This window comes from Lissotriton vulgaris, chromosome 5 (assembly GCF_964263255.1).
Source record: "Lissotriton vulgaris chromosome 5, aLisVul1.2, whole genome shotgun sequence".
Taxonomy (NCBI): Eukaryota; Metazoa; Chordata; class Amphibia; order Caudata; family Salamandridae; genus Lissotriton; species Lissotriton vulgaris.
In genome coordinates, this window is record NC_141693.1 from 341,904,940 (window position 1) to 341,929,326 (window position 24,387).

At 42.5% G+C, this 24,387-nt stretch overlaps 1 protein-coding gene across 2 annotated transcripts in view; it reads right to left on the reverse strand.

The window, feature by feature from the left end:
* The window catches only part of ACOT7 (acyl-CoA thioesterase 7), a 1,079,233-nt gene that overhangs the window by 560,006 nt on the left and 494,840 nt on the right, over positions 1-24,387 (reverse strand). Inside the window, exons 6-7 of one of the 2 annotated variants that reach the window (XM_086921579.1) lie at positions 13,071-13,085; positions 4,228-4,314 (exon numbers count right to left, since the gene is read on the reverse strand). In XM_086921579.1, the coding sequence (XP_086777705.1) occupies positions 4,228-4,314; positions 13,071-13,085 (102 nt within the window). The remainder of the gene's footprint in view (positions 1-4,227; positions 4,315-13,070; positions 13,086-24,387) is intronic. The other variant, XM_086921580.1, reaches the window with a different exon arrangement.

A 24,387-nucleotide genomic window follows, 5' to 3' on the forward strand; every position in this document is an offset into this window, starting at 1 on the left:
GGGACACTGTGCATTTTTGTGTACTTTAGGGATCAGGTAAAGTTGGGGGATGACTGGGTAGTTTTTCAAAAATTCAAACTCGTTCTTAGATAGCAGTCCTTCTGTTCTCCAGTCATAGAGGCATCTGTGGAATTTTTCTTGTATGCTGAAAATATTCGTGGTGCTAATGCGGGCATAACAATTTCTGTCCTGCAATTGAGTCATTGCCTCCTTGTGGTACATCTTGAGTGGCCAGAGGAACATATTACCCTCTTTGTCGTACCATCTCACCACAATGTCAGTGCGATCCTTGATTTTTTCATGACCGCTGAATATTCTTTCCTTTGATTGTGCTTCAATTTTGTAAAATCTCGGCTGCTCGTGATAGCGAGCTCCTTAAGATCTCTGATCACTTTGTCCGAAAAAATGTCTGTATTGTCTTTGGGCATGATTGGACTAAAGACTGATTTAGGCTTGAAAGGAGTTGGAGTTTTTGAGTACAAATGGATTCCTGCTCGCGCTGCTGCTTGATCTGTATTTAAACTCACAATCTCACCTTCATTGTCCATTTCCACCATTTCCCTCACAAATGACATGTCTGCTATGTTTAAAGCGTTCGTTGTGTTGGATGCCTCGTTGTCACAGTGTCTGTCTTGCGTTTTTTGTTTTGCATTGAAGTGCTTGCCTAATTTCAGACTACGTACAAACTGGTGGAGGTCTATTCGTCTCTGTGTGTAGTTAAAAGTGGTATCGCTACAAAAGGATAGGCCTAGTGCCAATGTCTGTTCTTCTTTGGTTGTAAGAGCCATGTTAGTTAGGTTGATAACTGTGTTGCCAGTTTCCATGCTGTTACTCATCGCCGCCTGTTGTGTCTGTATGTTGGCTTCCCTTTGTTTTTTGCCCCACCTGCCCCATCTCCTGTTTTTCCGCCTCCTTTTTCTGAGTTGGGCGTATGGTTGTGGCGTTGGATTTTGTCGTTGCAGTCTCGGTCGGCGGCTCATCAGGCGCTCAACACATAAAAAAGCAAATTCTTGGACCGGTGTGGGCATTTGACACGTGGCATTCATATCGTTCGTTCCGTCCGTGTCTGACTCTATTTCCGAACTGCATTTCGATTCACTTGGCACATGCGCTGTTTGTTGGTTCGTGGCTGATGCTGACAGCTGCTGTCGGCGGATATTGTCAAATTTCCATGAAAAGGTGTATATGAGCCCTGTGAGGTAATCTTTCCTATCATGTTGGAATTTTCCTGCTTTACGTAACTTTATCGTTTGTTCCACCTTAGCGATCCTGTTCTTGATATCGCTTAGTCCTTTTGTGACTTCGTCAGGATTAGGCAAGCTTTCAAATTCCTTGGAAATGTTGCTTAGTTTTATCAGTATTTTCTCTCTGTCAGATGTGGCATAGTTTATGAGTATTTGCAGCATGTTCTGTGATGACTGGGCACTGTTGTCCGCCCAATCTTGTAGCATGACCGGGTCGGGGTTTTCGTACGTCGGGGCTACCAGAATCCGTAGGCCTGTGGGGACACGGCCAACTTCCAGATACCTCTTAAGCGATGTACAATCTCACCACTTTGCTACTTCTTGTCAGCGCAATTTTTCAAATTCGCTCAGTAATTTTTTTGTTCATTAACTGGCGCTGTTGACTGTGTCTCGCCTCTGGTCGATTGAGTGCTGGTGCCTGTATCTTTGTCGCTGAAAATGTCCAGTGCAATTTCCTCCCTTTTACTGACCCACTCCTCCGCCATCACTGTGGAATGTAAATAGTCCTTGACACCCACTGCCTGTAGCTTTCGCAAGCTGCAGGACTACCTCTTCCAGCGGCCACCTCGGGGGACCCAGACACACTTTCAGACAACACCAGTGTGCTTACCTGGAACTCGGATGTCCTTCGACACTCACAAGGATCAGGTTGCTCACGTCTGTGTAGTTCTGGCAGTGTTCATCGTCCTGTATCTTCGGCTTAGGGGGCTCTCCGTTTTCCTTGGCCATCCAAAGATGCTCCAAAATGCTTTCCGGCAGCGGAGTGCTCCTGAACGAGGAGGGTCAGTGTAAGGGGCTCCGGCTCGACCCTTATATATTGATGCCAATCCTGATTTGCACAATGAAAAAACAGGCGCTGACTCCGTGGGTTGTGGTGCTCTCAAGGATAAGTGTCGATTCCTTTTGTGATGGATGACGCGTTTTGGCGAACGTGTCCGCCTTGCTCACAACATCACTACTCACTACAGTGCAGTATATTATAGAAACAAAGAAGGTGTAAACGAAACTGAATTGTCATGGTTACCGAATTCACGACCAAAGCAATGGAAAAAATGCATACAACCAAGAAATGCTTGTCATGGTGAGTTTGTGCAGTATTTCTTCCAATCCAAAAGATATTGTCAGAAGTAAATACATCATTAAAATGTAAATGTATACACATTTGTTAAATAAGGCACAAATTTGAATACGCTTTTTTAACTGTGAGAAAACAAAACAAGTGTTGGAAAAATAAATAACAATTAAATACATATGTGTCTCACCACTTGCCTGTTTGGTTGTGTGTGTAGGTAACATATCCCTACGTATGTGATTGTGTGTTCACACGAGCTCATGGGTGTATTGTAACTAACTAGGAAGGTGGTCCTAAGTTATATTGGCATGTTCCTTATAACGTTCATACATATATATATATATATACAAACATACATGGATTTTTTTACTGAACAAAACAAAAGATTCAAATAAAGTTGTAGTTAGGTGGAAATGTCAGTTACAACCCCACCAATGCACATGGTCTGTAGCCAAGCCCTGCAGCCCACCTCACAGGGTCAACCACTAACCCCACAGGTGGACAACAACCAAAAAAACAATAGATTCCTTTTTTTTTTTTTTTTTAGAAAAAAGAGAAATTCCGGTCCAGAGGGACTTTTAGAAGAGTCCACAGGGATCAGAATGACCCAAATTTGCTTTAAACGCTTTTGTTCCCGGGAAGGGTCTGGGAACAATCCTATCATCCAACCCCGCTCAAGGGCTTGAGGTTCAGGTTATTTATACCCGGCCCCTTTATACCTTATTTTTACTGAAAAGTCCGGAATCTAAGACTGAGTCCCTGACTCCTGTAATGTTGGGCGCAACATTTCTCTTCATGTTCCTGCCAGTAAATCACAACCCTCAGTACTTCATGTGTCATCTTTTCCCATGGGACTCCCCCGGGACTCAATTTTGTTAACTTTATTTCAAGAAATTGACTGAACAGATTTACATCAAATCACATTAAGTATTATTTCTGAGTAAAGATTGAGCTTTCTGTCCCATTTGGTGTAATTCTGTTTAGCCGTTTTTTCTGTATTGCTATTAAAAAATTGCAATATTTTTGGAACATTTACAGAGGAGAGCTATGTATTTCCCCAACTGCTAAAATAGCGATGAACAAAAGATAAGATACTGGCCACACATGATTATACTAGCCTTGGAGGGGGCTCCTTGGGTGGAACAGACCTAATATTTTGAGTAAAAATGTGTTATCTGTATAGATACCAACATGACTTGTATTGTTTTATTATAGATAAATAAAAAGAATACATTCTATTTTTTTAATTGCTATATTATTTGTTAAAAACAAAGGTAGTTAATCATATCGAAAGCACTTGGGTTCAACGTCACGCACTGAAATAGAATCACAATAACTACACTTTGTGAGTGTACTACCATGTGCTTGCTTCTGTGAACTCATTTTAAAATATAATTTGAGATAATAGTTTTATTGAGCTAGTTAAGCCATACTTTGATAATAAGATATCTGATCTTTGCACTGTAGTAATAAATGAGTGAAAGTGATTTTGATAATACTCTTGTGCCAAATAAGTAGTATTTGGCCACGTTCATTTTCATTGGCATGACAGGTTTAATATACATTTTTTGATATTTTTAGGTGTAGTCCAATTGCTTTTGCACCAAAATTTCAACTCTTAAATAGAACCTCTCAGCGAAATCCATTATTTTGCAACAGATGTTCAAGTGTCACGATATTACAAGTTTCACACTGCTGATAGCACATTGAAATGTTCATGATTCTGCACCTTACAGGTTTTACTTGAATCTAATGTGTGGAAAAGTTACGGTGTTATCACAAATCTACAGCGATGAAATAATCTAATTAAAACAGAACTTCATTAAGATTTGGACAGCAGTTAACACTTATTATAAACTTAGAGAGTGAATTACGAAATTATATCCACAACACTGCATCTCTTCACCTTACCTCCATGTACAAAGCCGAGTAAAGTGCAATCTGATGGCCCCACCAAATGAATCAGGCTTGATTGACTATATCCCACGGTATAACACTCTGCAATAAAAGATTAAAGATAAGTACAATACACAAATATATTTTTCAAAGTGTACAAGATACAAACATTGTGTTCCAAATACTTAGGGCCTGATTTAGAGTTTGGTGAATGGGCTACTCCATCGGAAATGTGTCAGATATCTCGTCCGCCATATCACATGTGCCATTGGATATATAATGCACTTACGCTGGGACAGGATACCTGTCACATTTGTGACGATTATCCTTTCTGACCTAACACTAAAAGAGACACATAGTTCAATTTGACAGCTCTTTTACCAGCAATCAGCCATTTTTTGTCATCTTGGAGCATGGGTGTACCTTGCATACAAATCACTTGTGTTTTCTCTAAGTGACCTTCACATTACACTTTTTATATTTTAATTCCCAACACACACATTATTTGATGTGTGTTCCAATAGGACTTGTGTGTATCTCACAATTAAAGCTGCTTTAATTTATAACATTGTTGAGTGAGTATTTTTTCTCAACTCACCTTTTTCTAATTTCATCTGCTCCTCTGCTCCATTGTTGTACTGAGCAGTTCCAGAGTAAGGGGGATATTTGGAGTGTGACTGATGCAGGACATCAGCCAAACATCGGCAGATGTCCTTTCCACTCTATTTATGCACTCAAAATTAAACAGACTCGAAATCCGTAAATTTTTGACGACATCCCACATCTGCCAAATTTTTAAACTGAAAGAATGATTGTGTTAGCACACATTGCACATGACCCATTTTTTCTTGCTGTGCCCTGGAAGTTTTGCTATTCAGCCCAACGTCTTTCGTCATCTTCCAGTTCTTCTAGCCTTATTGTATGCTAGCACCGCATAAAGATAATATAACATTTGGCTGATTTTTAAGCTGGATTCCCTTGATGATCGTGTTCATTATAAAGTTTCTAAAAATGTTTGTGTACAATATTTTAAAACCTGCAAATGGTCTTGTCTTGACCTTTATCCAGTCTCTGATCTGTGTGAAACAGGTAACTAATTCAGTTTTAGGGTTTCAGAGCCCTCATAAGTCTGCTTTGACTATTCTAAAGCAGGATGACCATAGCCTCACGATTAAGTTAACAGTAATTGTAACTAATAAATAATAAATTTGCCTAGTGTGACAGTATTACATTCTAACTCACTACTGGACACTTTGTGAATGAGCTACTGTGCAGTCATACTTCTTTTAGGAATTGGAATGAGTCAACTTACCCTCTGTTAAAATCAGAATAGCTTTATAATGATTTCAGAAACTATTTGAGTGGCATCATCAGGGTTCCTGCAAAAGTCTCAAAGGGAGAACTATAAAATAATGTGGCTGAAGTCACATAAGTATCACATTATTGAGTGGATCAGCGAATTTGATTGTAATTGTATACTCCATAATGGATGCTAAAGTGTCAGATGTATAAATTGCTGATGCTAGGCAAATTCTCTTGGTCTTATATAGCAAATGGTTTCTTGATTCTGTATCCTTGATGAAAACTAAATATCAATTGGCCTATATTTCTGAAACTGGATCCTTATTTGCACGTAGAACCAGCAAAGTGCTTTTCAATATTACAACAATTGAGATTTGGAATTCAAAAACCTGTAGAAACGTCAATTGTCCCATTTGGTATCATTCGTGGACGGTATGTGTAAAATCAAGGTGATGCTCAAAGATAAGATTGAAATGAACTGCACAGAGATGAGAGTAATGATCCAAAAGCTTTGCCTGAGTACTCTGACATGGCCAGTGCTGATATGTAGGACAAGGGATATTTCTGCATTCAAGATCTTTCCATCAGTAAGTCTCTTAATGTGCAATACTGTTGTAACACCACCACAGAATAGTCAGAATGAAACAAACAAATCTACTATTTCAATGCATCTCATTGCTGCTCCTCAGCAACGTCCTATTTTGTACGTCTATGATTAGCTAGATGTCACTGAGTCTCTACCAACTCTTAACTGATCAGATGTAGTGCACGCAAACGTACAATCTTCCCAAGTATTCAAGTATTGGGATGCTTATAATTATTGTGAACATCATTGTCAGTGGATATCAACTAGGTACTGAACAGAAAAATGTGTACAAAGACCACTGGCAAACTAATCACAACACGAAATAAGCCAAAAAAACACCTAATTAAATGCACAGTTTCTGCAAACTCTCCACTATAAATGAGGTGAATCAGCATATTAGCAAGTCACATGACTTTGCATCAGACATGACAGAAAATGACTACGTTCTCCACCATGAAGGTCCCGGTACTACTAATACGAGGAATATTAGTAATTCAAGGTTGCAACACTACCTGAGGATAACATGTTACCGTTATCAATAAGGAAGGCTATATAGGGTCTGTATAAAGGACTGAGCTTCTCAGAGTAGTGAGAATGAAAAAAGTGAAACAAGAGTTAAGGTGAAACAAGAGTTAGATGTAGAGGTGCGGATGAATGGAAATGGAAATGAATCCCATCAGCCCACCCATTTGGCGGAGCCTCGTCATCTGGGATTGGTTTGCAAGGTCCTGGTCCAGATAAGGAGGCACACCTGATGAATTGTGTGTTCACTCCAATTTTCTAGGACCACCCAGGCGGGTCCGACCTCACATACAGAGAGTGGGTAAATGGTGTGAGAAATCAAGAAGAATTTGCAGTGCAAAAAAAAAAAATGTGTAAATAGAAATTCAAAATAGAATGTGAGCTAAAATTGACTACCATGATAGAAAGAACAAATTTTATTGGAAAGTAAATCATGGGGTCAAGATTAAAAATGGAGTGTAAGACAGTGCAACCTAATAACTGCCCTAAGAAGATGATATGATGGTCAACATGTTTCTGCTATCTCAGGGGCGGCTCCCCTGCTCAGCTTTCATCAGGACCAAGTCTTAGTTATACACTACTGCAAAATGGAAAGAAATTTTTGTAACCAAAAATGTGAAAAAATAGGTAACATCTTTATTGCATTATGAATGTTGCCTAATGATTTATCTGACTATAGTACTCTGCGCAATGTACTCACTGCGTCTATTTCGCCAGATTAGTCTTAAGGGATTCTTTCCTGTGAAAAAATAAGAATAAGACACACAATGTCTATTATGCACCTCACACTAACTCCAGTAACACAAACTAAATCTCAAGTACAATATCTCAGTCCACTTACAACAGCGATTAAGAAAATAATAAGTTACATCAAGTGATTCATTTACTTACCCCAGTAATCTAGGGAGTAAGCCTCACCTCTCCTGGCACCGGCTCAGGGATAGGAGGCCCCGCTCTAAATCATATGAAAACAACAAGTAACAATAAGGATTTCATTTATCCCTTGACTGTGTATCCAACTATTGTGCATATAGATGTGAAGCACAGAACAAACGTTGGTATAATAACAGGGTTATAGAAAAGGCTGAAAACAACAGGATAGTGAATAATCAGTTGGCCTTACTGTAGTCACCTATTGGTTAATAATACTCTGGAAATAAGTCAAAAACCTGTGAAAACTGGTCAAAAAAAAGGGGGGAGGAAGGTTTCCCTCTAGCCAATGTTAGGGCAGCATAACGAAGCAAAACGATGTTAAATGCTATTAAGATGCCCTTACCTGTCCGTCGGTACCTCTGGCCTCTTCCTGAGGCTAGGGGGGAGGTACCGATAGGACATCGTGTTGGTGCTGATATACTCGCTGGTGAGCCGCCATTGGTTGAATTGGCTGGCGGACCAGAGCGAGAACATGAAAGATAAAAATAGAGATCTACACGCATGCGCGATGTCGCGTGTTTCCATTGGTTTATTTGCAAGTAGTCTAAAGGAATTGCAAACCGATTTTCTGATCTCTTATATAGTGTCAGTCGCGCATTTGGGTTCCAAAGACTTACACTGAGACCTCATCCGGAACATAGCCTCTCATTGGGTTGACCAAACTGACAGTGCAACACATGGAAAAGGTGCCTCAGTGGAAGGACAGGACTTCATCTGATGGTTAGGTTCTGCTCATTCCCAAATCTGAACCCAGATCAAGCAATCTATGGTCATTAAATGGATGTCCAGGGAATGTCATCATTCAATCCTTCTACATCACTCTTAAGGCGAAAAATCCATTTTTGTTCCTTCAAAAAGAGGAAACGTGACACATCAGTGATATGGGGGGGCACAAAAGGTTTCTCTAAAACCGTCCAACAAATGTCCTCTGGAGAATGTCTCATTTGCAAAAAGTGCTTAGTGAGATGCAACAAACAGGCGACCAGACTCACTAAGCACTTTTTAATGACCATAGATTGCTTGATCTGGGTTCAGATTTGGGAATGAGCAGAACCTAACCATCAGATGAAGTCCTGTCCTTCCACTGAGGCACCTTTTCCAATAGCACATTAAAATTGTAGTTCGCAGTTCACTTGCTAAGAAAAAATTACTTTACTGCCCAGCCTGACCTGGTACTAGTGACCAAATTATCCCTTGCGCACATATTTGTAATTTACAACAATAGGACACCCTTTGTAGATTCGAGCTGATTATACTACGAGGCATGACATGCTATAGATCTGATGTCCGAGTCTATCATCATACAGTTATTAGGTATTGCACTAATAAACTGTTATGCTGCCTTGCCACTGCTTTCTGCAATTGCTACGCCTTCATCGCCTAAATACCCTAATATCTCCAGACACAACTTCTGAGAGATGCGCTGGTTTTAACATTTTTTTCGCTGACACTGGCATGGTGGCGTTCTGTATGCTGATTGGTCTACTATCGACCAATGTGTTGCACTGTCAGTTTGGACAACCCAATGAGAGGCTATGTTCCGGATGAGGTTAATCTTATGCCATGTTGGGTCCCCTCTCCGTGAAGTTGTTATTTTTACAAGTCTACTCAAGATAATAAACACACGGATAGTATGTATATATTATTACCGTACCAAAACTAGAGACCAACAAATCGATCTGTCCATATTTCTACTTGCGAACTACTCATAGCCATGACACCCGCGATATCTCGGTTTTTGATTGGCCTACCATCGACCAATGGGTCTCAGTGTAAGTCTTTGGAACCCACTGGCGGGCCGTGTTTTAAGTTAGTCTGTTCCCTGACGTGCTTCTCTTTGGATAATTGTCTTTGAGACGCCCGAACTTTACCGTCCACCAGTCAACACACACGGGAGCAAAACAAAGGATAGAAATATGCGCGACTGACACTATATAAGAGATCGGAAAATCGGTTTGCAATTCCTTTAGACTACTTGCAAATAAACCAATGGAAACACGCGACATCGCGCATGCGTGTAGATCTCTATTTTTATCTTTCATGTTCTCGCTCTGGTCCGCCAGCCAATTCAACCAATGGCGGCTCACCAGCGAGTATATCAGCACCAACACGATGTCCTATCGGTACCTCCCCCCTAGCCTCAGGAAGAGGCCAGAGGTACCGACGGACAGGTAAGGGCATCTTAATAGCATTTAACATCGTTTTGCTTCGTTATGCTGCCCTAACATTGGCTAGAGGGAAACCTTCCTCCCCCCCCCCCCTTTTTTGACCAGTTTTCACAGGTTTTTGACCTATTTCCAGAGTATTAATAACCAATAGGTGACTACAGTAAGGCCAACTGATTATTCACTATCCTGTTGTTTTCAGCCTTTTCTATAACCCTGTTATTATACCAACGTTTGTTCTGTGCTTCACATCTATATGCACAATAGTTGGATACACAGTCAAGGGATAAATGAAATCCTTATTGTTACTTGTTGTTTTCATATGATTTAGAGCGGGGCCTCCTATCCCTGAGCCGGTGCCAGGAGAGGTGAGGCTTACTCCCTAGATTACTGGGGTAAGTAAATGAATCACTCGATGTAACTTATTATTTTCTTAATCGCTGTTGTAAGTGGACTGAGATATTGTACTTGAGATTTAGTTCGTGTTACTGGAGTTAGTGTGAGGTGCATAATAGACATTGTGTGTCTTATTCTTATTTTTTCACAGGAAAGAATCCCTTAAGACTAATCTGGCGAAATAGGCGCAGTGAGTACATTGCGCAGAGTACTATAGTCAGATAAATCATTAGGCAACATTCATAATGCAATAAGGATGTTACCTATTTTTTCACATTTTTGGTTAAAAAATTTCTTTCCATTTTGCAGTAGTGTATAACTAAGACTTGGTCCTGATGAAAGCTGAGCAGGGGAGCCGCCCCTGAGATAGCAGAAACATGTTGACCATCATATCATCTTCTTAGGGCAGTTATTAGGTTGCACTGTCTTACACTCCATTTTTAATCTTGACCCCATGATTTACTTTCCAATAAAATTTGTTCTTTCTATCATGGTAGTCAATTTTAGCTCACATTCTATTTTGAATTTCTATTTACACATTTTTTTTTTTGCACTGCAAATTCTTCTTGATTTCTCACACCATTTACCCACTCTCTGTATGTGAGGTCGGACCCGCCTGGGTGGTCCTAGAGAATTGGAGTGAACACACAATTCATCAGGTGTGCCTCCTTATCTGGACCAGGACCTTGCAAACCAATCCCAGATGACGAGGCTCCGCCAAATGGGTGGGCTGATGGGATTCATTTCCATTTCCATTCATCCGCACCTCTACATCTAACTCTTGTTTCACCTTAACTCTTGTTTCACTTTTTTCATTCTCACTACTCTGAGAAGCTCAGTCCTTTATACAGACCCTATATAGCCCTCCTTATTGATAACGTTTTAGTTGGGTGTCTAGGCTGTTAGTGGTCTATAAATATTGTTACCCCTCGGACCCTTTCTCATCTGGTTGTGGTATATGATAACATGTTACCACCTATGGAATGGCCGATTACATGCAAAAAATGTTGCATGTGTGAAACCATACTTCCGGGCCTTATTCCTGGGATAAATGCCTCCAGGTTTTACCAGAAGACTTCACCCTAAAAACCAATATAATATTATTCAAGTAAATATATGGATGGGCATATATTGAGGGACTTGAATCTACCTATTTGGGTGGAATCTCCAGTTTCTGTCCAAAGCGGTATTTACAGACCACTCATAATGAGGGCCTGTACTGTCAACATTATAAAATTCAACAAAATTGAACTATAGGTATGCCACATTTATGAGCCATATTAGGAAACTCGCCCAAGGTGAAGGCAACTGCGTTCTCTTCAAAAAGATAAGGATGAAAAGAAAAATTGGATTAATCAAGAAGGCCTTAGAGAAGTGACTCTTGAAGGTGGCCAAGTCAAAAAGCAGTGCATATCTGTAATACCTCAGCAACAATTCGTAAATTCGAAAAGTTCTTCCTCGAGACCAAGGACATCTGGGGGAGCCGATTTTTCACATGTTTATGGCAACAGATAGAAAACTTGTCTCAATGTGATAAAAAATCTAGGTGACAGCTTTTTAGAACACCAGAGCACTGACGCATTACTAAAGAGCATATTGATGAGTAGGCATTTTAAGTGGGACTTGCATTTCGGATATCATTTTAGAAAAACTAAGGCCCGTATTTTGGAGTTCGGTAGATTTGATACTCCATCAAAACATGACAAATACCCTGTTCCCCGTATTATAAGTGCTGTAGGTCAAAATGCACTGGTGAAAAGGCAGATAGGACATCCACTACATTTGTGACAGAGTATCCCATCCGCCAAACTCTAACTACGGCTCTAAATCAGAACCTTGTTTCCGTGACTAACATTGTACAAGTAGGCCAGGCATACTTTTAATAACCAGGCTAAACATGTAGCTATCAAGTTTATAGTGAAGCATCAAAGCTGTGTTCCAGAAGGAACAAAACCTTCCCAACAATTATTATACCCAAATATTTTTGGGATTTATGCATTTAAACTGATGTCCAGAAATTCTATCCTTCAACAGCCTTGTAACACAAAGAAACAGACGAGTCCACAGCCGGACTGGGAACACAATGCGGCCCTGGCAATTCCACTTGACAGGCACGGGGGGGGGGGCGGGGGTAGTCAAAGTGGGGGTACCGGGAGGATCCTGCGGGGGGGGGGGGGGCTGTGGCCAGCTGCAAAACCAGCCTCTTGTGACAAAAGTGTCCCCGCGGGTCAAAAACCAGCCCCCCTATCCTTCCAGCCCACCATGAAAACACCAGGTGCCCGCTACCGCCAGTCCAGCCCTGGAAGAGTCTTATGAAAGTTTGCCATGGGAAGGACATTCGTTTGCATCACTTATTTGCTACCAGAGAAAAATAAAACTGTAGGTCAAACGGGGTTTCACAGGAAGAACAACATATTATTCAGGAAAGTTGCTAGAAGCTGTGCTTAGCACACCAATTATTACTAACTGCTGTGCTCAAGGTTAACGATAAGAAGGGCGGTCTCTGCTGATGTGAATACTAGAAATTATGGGGAGTAAAACGGTAAAAGTGAAAAAAAAGGATTAAGGTAATCAAAAAGGGAGCCTGCGTGTATTGGGGACTATCAATGGTGCAGCAGGTGTGGTGGTGCCAGGGAACATGTGTGTGAGAGGCCCACTGCTCTTCACTACGCAAGTAAGGGTGTGTGGGGGGCTCATTTTACATGCTTGCATGCTTTGGGGACCATTTCTTGTGATGCTGGAAGTTTTAGACGTCAGATTTATGTACACATAAACATGTATATAGCGAGAGCGTTTCGGAAGAGTAATGAGAAATACATTTACTTGACATATTGTTGCATTGAAAGGATGACAAATAAGGAAAACAGAATACAAATATTACCATGTTGCACAAATACATTTAAATAATAACTGAAATAAGCGCCATTTCATTGTTGTTACAATATTTATCTTACCTTTGGTTTGTCTATCTGAAGCAGTCAGAATAAAATTAAGAATAAAGAAATAGTTAAGGAGACTGTATCATGTACAATACATTTCGTCTATGTATCTATCCAGAAAAATCATGTGTCAAATTACCAAAACATACACATGATGTGATGTTCTACTTTAGGGCAGTTTACAACTGCAGAACTTCAGACAAAATGTATACGTGGCAGAATATATTCAGAAATATGCGCAACAGAAAAAGATTTACAGGGACACATTTTAAGAGAACTCTTACTATTTTTGTATCTTTATTAAGATGTTCACCGGGAAAATACAGATGAATACAAAGTCCGAAAAAATGAGAAATGTGTTGCATTGATATAACTATAAATCAAGCTCATTTTACCAACATGAAATGTGTACATTTTCATTAAAACTGCTGTAATTAGTTTGGAATTAAAGTAGAGTTGGAAGAACCAGAATATAAAAAAGATGCTATTTTTGAGAGAGATGCCCGAATTCTATTTAGTACAATCAAAATGGTGGTATTTTATTGTTCAGATTTTGATAATGAGAAGTCTGGTATATTCTACACTCCATTGTAGCCAGGCATCTGCTTGGCATATATTTCAGATTCAATCAACCCCTTACAGGTAGGGAAGCATCCACCAGTTCAACTGCTGTTTTCTCACTGCAGAATTCTGCCTAGATTTTCTTTTTTTTCTCAGTGACAAAACATGTTTCACCAACGATTTAAAAATCAGGCTTAGGGATGGATTTGTAAATGCTTATAAACTGACTAGTTTGTGTTCCCAAGCTCCCAAGGCAAGCCATACTTTGATCCTCGCATATTTCACCTTTTGTGTGGGAATTAATCCTGCGTAATAATAAGTTCAAGTTCAGAAATTTATATAGCGCACTACTCACCCAGAGGGTCTCAAGGCGCTAGGGGAGGCGGGTGCTTTTACTTATTGAATATCCAAGTTTTTAGTTGCTTTCTGAAGGAGAGGTGGTTCTGAGTAAGGCGGAGGTGGGTGGGGAGAGAATTCCAGGTCTTGGCCGCTAAGTAGGAGAAGGATCTTCCACGCATGGCGGATCTGTGGATGCGCGGAATTGCGGTGAGGGCTTGATTGGATGATCGTAGTTGGCGGGTGGGGGTGTAGAAGGACAGTTGCGTGTTGAGGCATTCGGGTCCTAGGTCGTAGAGGGCTTTGTGTGCGTGGGTGAGGAGACGGAACGTTATTCTCTTGTGGATGGGGAGCCAGTGGAGATCTTTCAGGTAACCGGAAATGTGGGCTTGGCGAGGGATGTCCAATATGAGTCTGGCTGAGGCGTTTTGGATGCGTTGAAGTTTTTTCTGTAGTTTGGCTGTGGTTCCGGGGTAAAGGGTGTTTCCGTAATTCAGTCGGCTGGTGACCAGTGCATGGGTGACTGTCTTTCTTGTTTCGGTGGGGATCCAACTGCAGACTTTTTTTGAGCATGCGTAGGATGTTGAAGCAGGATGATGAGACGGCATTGGCTTGTCTGGTCATCGAGAGGGAGGAGTCCAGGATGAAGCCTAGGTTACGTGTGTGATCCGTAGGTATGGGTGCGGTTCCCAGGGCTGGTGGCCACCAAGAGTCATCCCAGGCAGAGGGGGATGAGCCTAAGATGAGGGCTTCCGTTTTGTCCGAGTTCAGTTTTAAACGGCTGTTCTTCATCCACTCGGCTACTTCTTTCATTCCTTCGTGTAGGTTGGTTTTGGCGGTGTTTGGGTCTTTGGTGAGAGAGAGGATGAGCTGGGTGTCGTCTGCAAAGGAGATGATGTTGAGGTTGTGTTGGTGCGCGATGGATGGGAGGGGACTCATGTATATGTTGAAGAGGGTGGGACTGAGTGATGATCCTTGTGGTACGCCGCAGATGACTTCGGTGGCCTCTGATCTAAAAGGGGGGAGGCGGACTCTCTGGGTTCTTCAGGCGAGGAATGAGATGATCCAGTCCAATGCTTTTCCTTGTATTCCGATGTTGCTGAGGCGTTATATGAGGGTGCTATGACAGACTGTGTTGAAGGCTGCGGAGAGGTCGACTAGGATGAGGGCAACTGTTTCTACGTTGTCTAGTAGTGTTCGAATGTTGTCTGTTGCTGCGATGAGGGCGGTTTCGGTGCTGTGTTTGGCTCGGAAGCCGGACTGTGAGGGGTCGAGGGATTTGTTGGATTCAAGGAAGGCGGCGAGCTGGCTGTTGACGGCTTTCTCAATGACTTTGGCAGGGAATGGGAGGAGCGAGATGGGGCGGTAGTTCTTAAGTTCAGTGGGGTCTGCTGTGGGTTTCTTCAGAAGGGCGCTGAGTTCGGCATGTTTCCAGCTTTCCGGGAAGGTAGCGGAGTTGAAGGAACAGTTGATGACATCGCGGAGATGGGGTGCGATGATCGAGTCTGCTTTGTTGAAAATGTGGTTGGCGATCCTGAGTGGATGGAGTTCATCAGGCGGATGGTGTCTTCGGTGGTGATTGGGTTCCAGGCGTAAAGGTTGTTAGAGTGCGGTGTTGGTTCGGGGGTGGGTGGGGTGGGTTGGTCTTCGGACTGGTTTTTGAAGCTGTTATGTATGTCGGCGATTTTGTTGTGGAAGAATGAGGATAGAGAGTCGCAGAGGTCTTGGGAGGGAGTGATGTCGTTGGTGCCGGCGGTGGGGTTGGTAAATTCTTTGACGATGTTGAAAAGTTCCTTGCTGTTTTGGGCGTTGTTGTCAAGTCGAGCCTAGAATGCTGATTTCTTGGTGGATCGGATGAGTTGGTGGTGTTTGCGGGTGGCGTTCTTGAGGAGGCCAGGTTGTCAGTGGTTGAGTTTTTTCTCCAGGCTTTCTCGAGGGTACGACAGAGCTTCTTGGATTTCTTAAGGTCGTCGTTGAACCATGGGGCTTTTTAGCTGCCTTGCTTGATTTGATGGTTTTTCAGGGGTCCTGGGGCATGGGGGGGGGGGGCAAAGGCGCAGCAGACAGACTGTCTGCCCGATCGGGACACCAAAGAGACAGGCTGTGGTCCTCTGCAACATGGGTGGTAGTGGTGTTGTGATGATCCAGTTGATTGGAGTGGGGCACGCCTCCTCCGCTAGAGGTGAGCATGCCCACATGTCCCCACATGGACCTGAGAGTAGGACGGTGAGCACCAATCAGTAAAGCGAGGCAGGGTGACTGGAGCCACGCAGCTGTCTTAGAGTGAGCTGTGATCTCACCTCCTGTGGTGCCGTGGCCGACCTTCAGGAAGAAATTGGTGGCGGCAGTGCTGAACTTCCTGGAGCTGGTGGGCACCCTCTAGTAGAGACAGCGAGGCCAGAGACTGAATCCACACCCTGGCCTGGGAAGACAGTTGCCCCGCTGGGACTTACAATAATTGGAGCAGCTCTCTTTATTAGCCTCTGCCTCAGATGCACCCCACCCTGAGGATTGTCCTTGCCTGATTCCAAAGAAGAAGGAGGCGCCTGTGGTGTGCGGTACAGCCCATCTGTTGCAGCAGTAGTTGCAAGCAAGAGAGTGGCCGTAGTTCGAGACCATCCATGGGTAAACCCACACTTGAAAGGAGATTAAGACACAGCAAATGATTTGATTTACTGATATTTTAACTTCAAGATACTACTAATTCTGCCAGCAAGGTCTGTAGATATATTTAATCTGAGCACTCACCTGTTTGTGTAGATTTTTAGCCAAGCACTTCCACTTTATTTTGAACTGAGAGGGTGGACTGGAAGACCTACTTTGCTATTGCTGATCCCTAAAAAACTTGGCACGTACGGTGCTAACTTGATATTTTAGTGTGCAGGGGCATTTTGGGAACTCTTCTTCCATGGCCATGTTCAGAGCTAGTTGCCTCACTTCCGCACATAAGAAAGATGCCATCTTAGTTGGTGCTCCAGCTTTTTTTCTCTCCGACCAGGCCATAGTATTTAATGCAGCCTGGTGAGCAGTGGTGATCAGTTGAGAGGTCCAGACCGTTGCCGACGTCCCTGGGAAATGTAGTGGCCGCCAAAGAGCAAGGTGACTGCCTCCAGCTGGCACTCACTGTAGTACGAGCCAGTGACTGGAAGGCAATCCATACTCACCCGACCAGAAGAACCGAGGAAACCAGATCGACATTACAAGTCCTGTTCCAAGTGAGACAAGAACTCTCCGTAATCATGGAAGAATGTCTATTGTGGGGTCCAAGACTAGTCTTAACCCAAAGTCTCCAACATCAAGCGGGTTCAGCTGGCTAACGGGTCACACTAGGGGATGGTGAAAAAAAAAGAGCAGTCTCTGGAGCAAAGTCTAGATCCTGGGTCTGGACCAGAGTGTTGAAGCAGCCATGAGTGAATACTCTGCCTGCCAGGAAAGCAATACCATGGACACCCCTGCTCTGGTCATTAGGACCCATTGCAGCCGGTGAGTGCGAATTTAGGGATCCTTCCCAGTGGCACGCACATGCTTGACAACTTCTCTAGCTCTCTTGAGGTAGAAATTGTAGCCTCAATCTCTGCATATGAGGTGATGCCAAAAATGGAAAAGATCTGAGATACTTATGGCCTGATTAGAGAACTTTTCACAGACAATGGGCCTCTGTTCAGCAGCTGTGAGAGGGCTGAATATCTTCAGTCCTGCAACACCAAACACCAACGCATTACCCCCCTAGTTCTCCCAGGCCAATGGAGAGGCAGAAATATTTGTACAAACTATGGGGAAAGTCATACAGATCGCGACAGCGGGAGGCAGGAATGTAGAGGGAGCCATCTACTCCTTCCTGCAAAATATAGAGTGACCCCACACTCCATCTCTAGGATAACCCCGATTCCCCAACACCCAGCGTGGTACGAACACCCTGACACTTCATATAATTCAGACGTTTGTCAGGCCTGTAATAAGGAATAAGCCTCAAGGAAGAGGCAGACAAAACTACACCGCATCCACCCAGGAGATTTTGTACTAGCGAGAGATAGACACCAGGCTGGGAAATTCCATCTTCCCTAAGAGCTGTCCCCCTGGGTAGAAACAGCAGTAAAATGAACCATGGTAACTGCTAGCAAAGGGACCGAGCCTGTCACCCGTAACATCTCCCACTTCAGGAAATTGTCAGGGATCAAGCAGAGGGCTATGGCTCAGTGTTAGACATGACAGCCATAGATCAGAGCCTTGTGGGCACCCCGGCCCCCACAATACACAGGGCGGATCCGTCCTGTCCTAGTTTGGACTCTGACTCCCAAGCCTACCCACCAGGTGCACGCAGCAGAGCGCCCCCCACTGTCAAGCCCAACGAGCAGGTGCTGGGCAATACCATCTTTGTGCATTCCGGCCCTCTCACAGATGCTCCAGTACTTTGTGTCAGACTAGTCACGAGCCCCAAGGTTTCCATGAAGACTCAACTCATGTTTATGACAATATGATGGTTAAATAGTTTGAAGTTTGTGCTGTTATTTTTTTGTTATTTAAAATAAGGGAGGGATGAGGTTGCGTAGATGTGCCTATGTGAGACATACCACACAGGGGTGGTGTTATACACAAAAGATCCTTGAGCCGGGTGTATATAGCAGTCACACCATGTAAACCACAGGGAAATCCCAGCCAGGAAAAAGAGACATAGATCAGATATAACAGTTGGGTTAGAGTTTATCCTGTTGCCCAGGTGCGTCTCCTCCGCTCAATCCAAAGAGCGTCACCCCAGTGCTTTTTGCAGTGAAAGACAGAGAATATAAAATGATAATAACTTGCGTTATTATTTTATTTTCTCCTACTTCCGCCCACAGCTTTGCGTGAGGGGGCGGGGGTAGGGTAGGACTGGTAGCACACTCCTAAAGTGCGCAATGACTGCTTGGACAGCCCTCTCGGGCCGCCCAAATTGGTCTTGAGCACTTCGCATGTTCTCCATACAGGCTACATTACAGCCTACGTGGAGACCATGCCCAGGCCTCATCATGCACTGGGACAGGAACAGACTAATTTGCATACAGCCAGGTTCTGAAACTGGGATGGTGCAGTGAGCTAAAAAACGGTGTTGGATCTAGCCCGGATCTCTTGACTGGGTGAGAGCTTTCTGCTTAATTCAGAGACTCTGTCCCTCACCACCCCTTGTTGTAAATACAGGCCTCCAGTCAGCGTCTGAGTGCCGAAAAACGGTGCTCAGACCAATCACAACACTGCTATGGCAGCATTGTGATTGGCTGACTGGGAGCCTGGGTGTCCTTCCTGTGACCGAGCGAGGGAGGACTACAGAGGAGAGATGGGTAAGGAAGCGTCAAAAAGGTAAGTTTAAACATTTTTATTGAAATTTCACATACCTACTTCCCCCACGTCCTCCTCCCCTACCATGTCCTCCCCCTACTTCATGCATCCTCCCACCTCCAATCAGTGCAGGCCGCACCTGCTGTTGCGATATACCTACGGGCATCCAGACATTAGTGTGGTCTAGCGTCCTTACGTTTAAAGCCTAATACATACACTGGCTACACTCAAAGCGTGGTCAGTTCACTACACAGTAGCTTTGTGTCTGTACCAGGGCTCGGTAGGGGTACCACGTGGGTGGATGGCGTCCCCCCACTTATTTTACCGGGAGCTCGATAACTGCTGCAAATTAACCCACACATTCACTCTTTGGCCTCTCTTGGGCGAGATCGGAGCCCATTTAGAAGGCTGCTCACGCGCTGGCTTCTCTGATGCAATCGCATCTAAGGGGTAAGCGAGGGGAGGCAATGAGTCTGATGGTGCAAGCCACCTTTTGTGACGTCACTTCCTGTTGTGACGTCAGCGTCCCCCCACTTCTTTTTTTAGGACATGTGCCCTGGTCTGTACTGTTTTATCACGGGTCCCAACCAGGCCCACTACTACAGTGAGCTGGCAGGAAGTCCCCTTGTTCAGAGATATTGTTTTTATTACGCGCTCAAATGCTCACGGAGAAGGTACGCGGTACATAAGGCTGCAAAAAAACAGAGAAGCCAAATAGTACTCCCATGACCCCATTTCATTGCTACGACTACTTATTCACGGTTAGAATTCATTTCTAACATCACACGGAGATTCTGATCTTAAATCAAGCAGTGATCTTTGGGATACAATTAAGGGAACACGAAGGAAGTGTTGTATGTAGATCTTGGCACTCAAGTACCTTCCAAGGCATAAAGCAGTGTTACACTGGAGATGCCTGAGAGGTGGAAACGCTAACTTCTGTGACTGCAGCCGCAGATTGATGCGGTGCTTTTGAATGAAAGTGTTCCCCTTCGTTTCATGAGCATTTTCTCCTTCTTGTTAATTTTAGTTAGCTTTAAACTTTGTGGAAGGAACATGGTTTGAGGCACTTGCACATCGGTTGCCTAGCACCGCATCAAAAGGGTCAAATGAGTTCCTTTGGTCTCTTGGGGAAGGATGAGAATAATTGTTTTGTTCTTTTAAATACTGCCGCTGGAGTATCCGTTGGGTTTGTCAAAAGAAGATTAAATTACCTATGTGTGTTAAATAAGAAAAATGTAATACTTATTGTTGGGGAGATCAAAAATCTGAATATTTTAGGACAGTCATCAAAATGTGCCGGAATGCACTTGAGTGTAATGCTTAACACCTTTTGCACCAGGAGAAGCCCACCTTATATAGACAGATCTGATATAAGTAGGAATATGGAGCCGACTTAATAGGTGTTAGTCACAAAGGGATTTTGGATGATTTAAAGTAATAGTATTGTAGTACTAGTTAACATACTTTTACATACCTTTGGGCCAGATGTACAAAACATTTTTCCATTCGCAAATCGGGGTGTTTGCGACTGGAAAAATGCGTTTTCTGATGTACAAAATTCGTTAACTTGTTACCGAATCGCAATTTGCATTTGCGATTCGGTATTTGGAAAGGGTGTGTTTTGACCGTCCCTTACAAATACCGAATTGGCATGGTATGAATTACTGTTTTGCAACCAAATTCCGGACGCAAAACAATAATACTTTACCACCATTGCAAAAGTATTGGTAACCCATCTGTAAATGGGAAGTGGTCCCTTTGGGACCCCTTTACTTTTCACAAGGTTAAAAAAGTATGTCTTAAGAGCAGGCAGTTGTCCCACAGAGCAGTGCCCATTCTTAAATAATGAAACTTAAACATTTCATTTTTTTTCATTTCAAACACATCGTTTTTTCCTCTAAGGAAAATGGTCTGCTTTTATTAAAAAAAGATTGCTTTACTGAAAAGCAATCACAGACATGGTGGTCTGCTGACCCCAGCAGGCCACCATCCATATGATGGCAGCAAATCCTAGTGGGCCACAAATTGCGACCTACCTCATTAATATGCACGAGGTAGATCTTTTTACGACCCATTGGGTAACTCAAAAGAATTTCATACATTAGGAATAGCGATCTCCTAATTGCGATTCTCAGGAAATCGCTATTAGGAATTCGCTATTCCTAATCTTTGTACATCTGGCAAAATGGGAATAAAATGGTTATAATATAGAATTAATGCTAACAGAAAAGACTATGATGTCTTTCATCTTTTACTAATAGAGAGTTAGAGGTTTCGGGTCTGGTTCACAAAGTAAGAGTATCTAAAAGCATTCCTGTTGTAGAAGTTCCATACGCATCTATGCTTTCCTGAATCAGCCACTTTGTTTAGAGCATATAATATATTAAACATTGCAACCTTCGAAAAATGTGCATGAATCGAGATTGTAGCTTAAAAAAGTAGCATTTTTGCAAAACCAAGAATTTGAAAACTTTTATTTTGGGATGATTGATCGGGAATTTACCTAATTTGGTTTAAATAAAATGATCCTCTCCCCATTGCATGAGCCTTTGACAGTTGTGGGTTTTAATATTTAAATTGGTGCAGTTTTGCCACATTGATTCTACATCAGAAGAGTGTTTGTCTATTGAGTGGTATAGAGCTCAAAAAAAATTTGCAGTTTTTTTTGTGATTGTTCCAAAGATGCAACAATTTAAACTCGAATATAAATAGCACTTATGCACGTTTCGTCATTGCTCGTACCTCCCCACCAGTTTTGATCTGGTGGTAAAAGAGAGCGTAAAAAACAATAAAATACAATTATGATGGCCGCAAAACAATAGCGGCTCCTCCACCTTTTTTCCCAAGCTAATCATTCCTCACCATAGCGTACCAGGGTGGGAGTGCCGTCGCTATATCTGGCCAACTGTCCTTGATAACCAAGTTTCTATCAGGAAGAGGACTTCAGGCTGCTTCTCCTCCAATAAATATCAACAGCTTATGCTTAGGGAGGGATCTACAGTTTAGTAGGAGCAATTTGCAACAAGCAGCAGACTGAATTCTCTATCTGTCCATCTATAAAACCTTCTACATAAGATTCATGGCTATTTTTAATTACAGCATTGCTCCAAGTGTAGCCACACATCCAATATTTACTCTACATATTTGCATGGTTCAGTACATGACATCTTAGGCGACTCATTAGGCTTATTCAGAGCCTCTGCAGAGTAACACAAAATATCTGTCGGCCAATGGGGTCATATAGGTGTTGAATTGGGTAGTGCTGAGGGGCGACCCTTGGGAGATGCTGCATATGATGTTCTTGGGAGCCGAGGTGGAAGGTGGACTCTCTGGGTTCTTCCTGTGGGGAATGATGAGATCCAAGAGCCAGCACTCTCCATATCTGGTCAGGGATGGTGAATGAGCAGTTACATAAGAGAAGAGAAGAGTTTTTAAGGCTTAAGCACCAATGCTTAGAGAGTGACCCCAACACTTTGCTTTACACCTGTGGTTCTTAATCTGTGTTCTGGGGACCCCTGGGAATCCGCAGAGCTTAGTCAGGGGATCAGTGACTGCTTAGAAAATTAAATGCTATTAACACAATAATAATGTATATATATAAAAAAAGAGCACTTTGTAAAATTACATTTTGTTAAACTTTCAATAACTATGAAGGAATTTGAAACTGGTGGCTAAAAATTAAGTTAATATCCTCAGATTGGTTCATATGAGTAGCGCAAGTTCATCAAGTACATCAAACGTAATATAGTATGAATAATACGTAGCCCCCATTGTATTTAGAAAAACGCCAAACTTCCTATCAGAATTAGAACTTGGTTCTTTATCTTTTTTTGAGTAAATAAATACAATATTTCATCATTTGTGTATTTGCTTGAGGAATATGTTTCTGTGCTTTTAGTGTATTGTTTTGTGGTTTAAATCATTGAAAATGCTTAGGTTAGGTTCCCAGGCTTCCTTTAATGACTCAGTGGGGGTCCTCAGTTTAAAATAATCATTCAACGGGGGTCTTCGGGTTCCAGTAATGATTGAATGGAGGTCCATAGAAGTGAAAAGGTTGAGAACCACTGCCTTTCACTGTGTCCCCTGCGAAAATATGTCTCATGGAAGCGTTACTTCTATGCTTCACTACCACCATGGAGGCATAGCTGTATGGCTTTCAGTAAGCAGGAACGAAAAAAGCAGGCAAAACAAAATGAGACAGATGGCACCATGCTAATTTATGAAAAATTCATCCAATGGAGAAATTCAACTTCAATCTCATTCTTATCCCCTTTCCCAATAAATGTGCATCCAAGCCAGAAGCAAGACATATTATATAATGAACGTTTAACTCCAGACAGCAACGTTGATCAGACCGCACAAGGAATACAGGAGGAAACCAGGGTCTTTATACATTCCACTTTGCCAGTCTAAACGGGGGCTCCTGAAAGGGATTTTGTTGTTTCCTTTGTTTCAGCAGCAGATGTTTTCTTTTTTCTCCATCCTAACTTCCCAAAGATGTGATTGATTCTTTTTCCATCCATGAGCCTCTTTTGGCAGCATGAAATGGAAACATTCTGATACACAGAGCATACTTTCCAGGGAGTTCTCAGAGGTTGCGGCTCAGTTATTACAGCTCGTAATATTAATGGGTTGTGAAAGCGCAGTTCATGTCTTTATACTCGTTTACAGAGTTCACTGCATAAAGCACGTGAAATGAACGATAACGCCAGCACTTAGTTGGATGATTTTATCTTGCAAAACTAACCAAGCGATTATGATGTGAAACACAGAATGTGAATGAAAGGAGTGGGTCATTTTTTGAGGTTTTGCACCGCGAAAGAAGTTAAAATAGTTGATCCATTCTTGAATCGGCAAGTCAAGTTTATTAAAACTGATGTAGCATACATTTGCAGGGTATCTCCATAAACAGCACATATTGACTGCAACAGAAGTTGCTCTTGTTTTTCATAAAAAATGGGGCCTATTAACAAAGGCATTTTGGAAGTACTAACATGGCACTCAATTATGCACCCTGACATGTCTTTGTGAATTGCTGCAAAACATCTGAATTGGGAATAACAATGGAATATTCTAGGTTTATTCATATATAACTAATACAGATGGAAAGGACTGCGCC